This window comes from Chenopodium album, chromosome 23 (assembly GCF_948465745.1).
Source record: "Chenopodium album chromosome 23, dcCheAlbu1.1, whole genome shotgun sequence".
Taxonomy (NCBI): domain Eukaryota; kingdom Viridiplantae; phylum Streptophyta; class Magnoliopsida; order Caryophyllales; family Amaranthaceae; genus Chenopodium; species Chenopodium album.
Genome location: NC_137856.1, coordinates 596,069 through 603,011, shown reverse-complemented (window position 1 = coordinate 603,011; position 6,943 = coordinate 596,069). Strand labels below are relative to the sequence as shown.

Genomic DNA, 6,943 nt, shown 5'->3' with positions numbered 1-6,943 from the left:
AATTCTAGAGACCGCCTCTAATGAAGGAGTTTTTTTTTAAAAGTGACTGCTTAGCTAAAGACCGCATCTAAGGTAGTCCGTTTGGCCTGTTTAGACGGGTCTTTTGGCAACTTTTTTAGTCATGTTTAGATAATTATTGATTAATCATGAATCCATATAAAACTCATACATACATACTCCGTAATTTTAATAAGCAATTAGAAGCATTTTCTATCCACCACACGTATGTACGAAATCTACAACGAACTTACTAGCATTAATTCCACCACTTACCAAAGCAAGCTATCAATATTTAATGCTATGTTTGATTGCTTACAACTACTCTTTGTATCATATGATTAATGAATTATGAACCCATTTTATTTTTTTAATTTCTCTATATATAGCATACACTAACCTAAGTCACAATTATCAACATAACATACCAAAAAAAAAAAAAGTTGAATAATATTCAAACATACATATTAGTATATTACAATACCATGGTGGTTTGTAGTACTATGAAAAACTCTAATGATAATAAGAATGAAGATAATCTTGTTTATGGGATAAGATTATCTTCGGTAGGATCCGCGACGGTAACAGGAAATTTAGTTTATGAGCCTAATGACATGGATTTAGCAATGAAAGTACATTATTTAAGGGTAGTGTACTTTCTTGATAGCCAAGCAATTGAGGGATTAATTCCTATTAAATTGAAGGAGGCAATTTTTGCATGGCTTTGTTACTATTATGAATCTTGTGGAAGATTTAGGAGATCTGAAGAAGATGGTAGACCTTTTATCAAGTGTAACGATTGTGGGGTTAGATTTGTTGAAGCGAAAAGCTCGAAAACCCTAGATGAATGGATTCAAATGGAGGATACTTCTTCTCAAAGGCTTCTTGTTGCTGATAATGTTCTTGGTCCTGAGCTCACCTTCTCTCCTCTTGTTTTTCTACAGGTTTGCTTCGTTCAATCTTCCTTTTAACATATATATATATATTGTTGTTCCGAATTAATAGTCGCATATACTATTTTAAGTCGATCAGGTCATATATTGAATAGATATTGTTGCCATCATCTACTCATCTATGTTGAAATTGATTTGGTTCGTGATTGAATTTTTTTATATGGTTTATCTTAGTCGTCATACTAGAATTTAGACCTCAAATATACATAAAGGGTTATTTTTAAAAATTATTGCTTATAATAATCATAGATGTTACTTTCTCCCCTTTAAGATGTGTTTGCAAGGTCCACAAATCTGGGTATTAATTTAATAATACTCTTTATTTAATTCATATTTTGTTTTAATTTAAAGATACACATTCCATTAACTTGCATAACCACCACCTAAAAACCAAACACTTTGATTGTTTGTTTCTTTGTTATAATTAAATTACAATCACCAAAATAAGACTGCATGGATGCATATACAGTTTGTTTCTTTGTGTAAATCTATCGTCATAATATAAATATATTTCTATATTTAGTGATTACTCAATAATTACTTAGTTTGAATTTGAATCTAAAAGCATAAACAAGCATATATTATTCATATGAGTATGACCAATAAATTCATACATACATAATATAGGGGTAATAAATTAGACTGCCTTTGTTTTCCTATTGCCAAAAGAAAAAAAGGAAAAAAAAAAAAAAAATTGCCAAATTTATCCCACCAATTGTTTTTTTTTTTTAGGAAGCCCACCCGGTTCACCGGAGCTTAGCTCCAACTACATTCGGATCCGACTCGTGTAGCACACCTGCCTTATGGTGGGTGAGTCTCCCAACAAGAGTTTCTGCATACGGTGAGGCTCGAACCCGAGACCTCCCTCAAGCGACATCAAGTTGCTTACCACTTGAGCCAACTCTTGTTGGTTCCCACCAGTTGTTTAAATCCAAGCATTTTGCCATATTTTACCAATATAACAGTATATGTCAATCATCAAAATTGATTGACTCAAAGTTTATAGTGGTACTCAAGATTTAGGGTTAAATTTCGCTTATATAGGCCATTGTTACGTGACTCTACACATGAAAATGATCATACACGAATTGGATACACCCAAAAACCATATTATGTTAAAAAAAATCCTTAGTAATTTTGTTTCAAGCAATTTTGATGACTTGAATAAAAAAAATCATATGCTTTGGAGAAAAACATCTTTATTTATACATATCCTTTTCAATTTAGCCACATGTCACTTACAAGTTATAATCATATAGGCCATTTTTTATTATTTAAACTACATATCATACTTTTACTTCATGAATTTAGAGGCTGGTATTTTTTAAATTTTTTGATTTGCTTAGGAAAAAAGTATCTTTATCAATCTATATCATAATTCATACCATGCTATTATGAAAATCTACGAAGTAATTAATTAGCATCTATTGCATACATTAAATGCAATAGATCAATAAGGTGCATGATGGTCCAGGGCAAAGAGGAACTGCCAAAAATTAATTTGGGGGACGACATAATTACTAATTTGACTCCTCAGTTTTTGAAATTAAGAGTACTTCATGATCTATTTATATTAATGTACGTATACGATCACTTTATTTCCATTTTGAGGTGTTTTTAATCTAACGTATTCACTTTTATTTTCTTTCCGGCTAAAATACATTTTACCGTGTTATATTTTACTTTTAACTATTTTATTTTATCCACTTTTTTATTTATTTATTTATTTATTTTTTTAATTTTATTTATGTATTTTTTTTTTTTTAAAATCAAGAGTACATGAAATCAGAAGTATATTCTAGCTAGGTGTTGTACTATGTATCTTGTTTGTCTAAAAATAATAGTCATGGGCTAAATTAGTAGTGGACCCATTCAACTCAATTACTTATAGGATGAATGAAAGATTGAAAGGTACTTTTCTTCTAAGGATGTCCCAAGTCATGATAAATTAATAAACTGGCCTGGTCATATAGTTGGAGTATTAAATTAGATGGGGAAAAAGCAATAAATTAAATCTTCATTACTATGATTTTGAAAGATTAAGACAAATCAATATTGCTTAATTAAAAGCTTAAAAACTACGGAGTATATTATATAGATGGTGGGATTACCGACATTTTGTACGTATACTGGCCTATTGAAAGGTGTTATCTTGATTTCTTAAAAATCTTACAATAAAAACAAAAAAGACTACATCAGATTTTTAAATATTACAATAATTTAGCATGCTCAACTTTAAAAATTGATTTGACTCGATCGAACCCGATCTACTCATTCGAATTGACAACCTTGGGTATGATAAGACTAATACTCATATCGTGTGTGTGACTTTTGTTTGATAGATTTTGATCTCTAAACTCATATTTCAAACCTATAGAGTAGGGGTTAGAATCTCAAAAGAAAAATTCGAATATTCAATACCAAATAAACCTTTATGTATCAACTAAAGAATGAATATTCATTACCGCATAAAATCAAAATCAAAATCCAAATCATATCATATTGATCTTAATCGAGGGTGCCCTAATTGAACTATTTGATAAACATAGGTTGTTTATCAAATAGAAAATTTGTAAATAAGGGGGCCAAAAATATGCATTGTACTTCATGGTAGAAATGCTAACACCATTAGAGGTTTACCAAAAATTTGCACTATTCATACCATGGGCATGCGCATTTTTAGTTGTTTAATTTACAAGTTTGTCATCTTGATAAACATGAATTGTTTATCAAGATAGTAAACTTGTATTTTCTCGATCTTGATCCCGATGATTTCAAATATCAACTTATGCACCAAACACCATAGATATTAAATTGAAGTAACCATATATATGAACCACAATATATTGTCCAATCAAAGTGAAACAAAGTGTTAGAGATAGTGCCCATTAGTGGACCTTAATTTGTTACTTTAGTAGCATATAGTCCGTGTTTTATCAAGAAATAGTTTTTTTTCAAGTTCCAAATTTGGAAATGGATGATTTTACATTAAATACGGACAACTTTATGGCATGACAACCACAACAAATTGGACGTTAATTCACTGTCCTCCCACCAAATTATGTACGACAATATTTATCATAATGCATCTATTTTGATAAATTTAACTTATTATTTTTAGACTGCCTAAAAAAAAAATATTATGCTTATGATAATAAACATTTAACTAATGATTTGTTTGATGAACGAAGGAATTTAACTAAATTTGTTTCTTTTTATTGTAATGTTTTAATTGTTTTTGACAGTTTACATTATTTGCATAGTTTACTTAATAACTCTTTTAATTAAAATTATAATCAAAGAAAAACAAACTCACAATATTCTTATTAAAATCATCTAATGAAAAAATTATGAACCTTTGTTTCTTTTTATTGTAATGTTTCTGACAGTTTACATTATTCGCATAGTTTAATTAATAACTCTAATAATTAAAATTATAATCAAGAAAAACAAACTCGTGATATTCTTATTAAAATCATCTAATGAAAAAATTCTGAACCTTTCATACTTTTTCTCATTTGTAATTAAAGATATTAACAATATTCCGAAATTAAAATGGGTTCCACCTCTTTTGATCGATTTGCATCAGCCTCAATTGTACTATAGTAACTAGTAAGGTTGTTGTCTTGTTGGCAGCTTACCAATTAATGAGACATAATTGCTCAACAGTTAGTAGCTAGGAGATATCGTACGCAAGTCACACAATATCTAGAAACTCCCCCACCCCATCTATTCCTCCATCCATATTACTCATCTAATTGACTAAGGGTCTGTTCTCACTAACTGAACTCAGCTGAACTAAACTGAACTGAACTGAACTCAGCTGAACTGAACTGAACTGAACTAAAATCAGCTGAACTGAACTGAATATTTTATAAGAGAAGGAAATTAGGAGCTGAACTGAACTGAGCTGAGCTGAACTGAACTGAACTGAAGTGAACTGAACTTAGCTGAGCTGAAATGAACTGAATTTCAACGTAAGAGAACAGGCCCTAAGTCTAACCTCATTTTATATTCGATAGTAATCTTAAATTCATAATACATCGACTTTCATATTAGCTGCAATGTCTGTTCTCTCCGTGCCTGAAAAAATGAATCGTTGAGGAAGTACTTTGCTTGGACAATTCTAAACAAATACTTGTACATCACTTTTAATACTCCGTATGATAAATGTTGAGGAAATACAAGTTTATCACCTTGATCAGCTTGAAAATGTTTATCAAGTGACAAACCTGTAATTGAACACTCAACGCATTAGAATATATGGATAACTTGCTAATTGAATAAGCAACTTTAGGTTAATTGAGCTTTGCTATAATAAAACTCTCACTTCCATTTATTTATTTTTTATATTAACATGTAATTTATGGTTTATAAGTATAATTGTTTAGTCTTCAAAATAAAAAAAAATTAAAAAAAAAAGTATAATTGTTTATGCTTTTATCATTGTACAGATTACCTCTTTTAAATGTGGAGGATTATCTTTGGGCCTCAGCTGGGCCCATGTGCTAGGAGATGCATTTTCAGCAGCAAAATACATGAACACTTTAGCACTATTCTTGAATGGGCTAAAGCCCAATTTTCCTCCCAACCTAACCAAAGCACCTGCTCCACGAAATCTCAAGCCCAAAAGGCCCATAACCTCAGACCCATCAACTCTAAAGATAGTGGGCCCACTTGGAGACCATTGGATCATGCCCTTCCCCTGTGAAATGGGCACAATCTCCCTTCATTTGAAGCCCACTCAATTGACCCAATTGCAAGCTAAATTTTATGAGAATGATCAAACTATAAGCCCAATTCAATCTTTTGAGATGATAAGTGCCGTAATTTGGCGGGCCATAGCAAGAATCAAAGATGGGCCTGAGCCCAACACAGTGACCATTATCAAGAAAGACGCCGCAAGCCCAATAGAGGATGCCATGGCCCTTAGGAACAACCAATTTGTGGGCTCGGTCACGGCGGAGTTTTCAGTAGGGAAGGCCCATCCCAAAGTGCTCGCGGCCTTGATCCAAGACAAGGCCGAGAGCGAAAGGGATCTAATTGAAGAGGTTGTGGGCCAAGACCCGGGAGGATGTGATTGTATAATATACGGGTCGAATTTGACATTCGTGAACTTGGAAGAAGTGGACTTCTATGGGTTCGAGTTGAAAGGGTTAAGCCCAAGATTTGTGAATTGTTTTGTAGACGCTGTTGGAGGAGAAGGGACTATTTTGGTATTTCCAAGTCCGAAAGATATTAATGATAAAAGTAATGCCAAAACTTTGAGTGGAGGAAGAACTGTGACAATAATTTTGCCAAAGATTTATATGGTGGAGCTCAAGAAGGAGTTGAAGGAATGGGGTCTTAGTGCTTAAACAAGGGGAGTTTTATGCAATATAGTTATATGTTTTAGGTAATTTTATTTGAAGAATTGGTTGGCGTAAGTTGAAATTAAGTAATTTGTCGTGTTATTATAAACAATTTATAATTTGCTGGTCAACTTAACTACAACACGGTTAGCTATGTTTTCATCATCTATGTAGTACACCATATGGAATTGATATATTAGATCATACAACCTCTCTGTAATAAGAGTGCAAATAAACTTTGTATCTTTACTTTTTTTTCTGCTATAATGTATGAAGAACATAATATATCAAATTTAATATGTATGAAATGGAAGTAAAAGCTTGTTTTTTTTTTTAGTGCATCTAGGCGCATAGGGTCTATATATTTTGCATGCATATAGCCATATAGGAGGGCAATCTGAAATTCGATGGTTCATTTTCTCTCTTTTAATGGTACATCGGTACATTTTTGTGTACTATTATGCATGTATAATGTATCATTAAAATATAAGTTGTCTGAATAGTACTCTTCATGTACTATTATGCATGTAGTAGAACTTTTTGTTATCATATTTTCTACCACCAATTTTTCTCAGATTGCCATTATTTACAAAAAAAAGTCATCCTATTTGCAAGTGAATTGCAATATATAGGGCCTATGCG

The 6,943-nt window shown here is 31.7% G+C and overlaps 1 protein-coding gene across 1 annotated transcript; it reads left to right on the top strand.

The window, feature by feature from the left end:
- The first annotated feature begins 401 nt into the window (after nucleotides 1–401).
- LOC145608715 (protein ECERIFERUM 26-like) lies at nucleotides 402–6,524 on the top strand. The gene is made up of 2 exons (XM_081664322.1): nucleotides 402–941; nucleotides 5,405–6,524. The coding sequence occupies exons 1-2, from the start codon at nucleotides 483–485 to the stop codon at nucleotides 6,305–6,307; spliced, it is 1,362 nt and encodes a 453-aa protein (XP_081520448.1). The 5' UTR covers nucleotides 402–482; the 3' UTR covers nucleotides 6,308–6,524.
- Nucleotides 6,525–6,943: the final 419 nt, after the last annotated feature.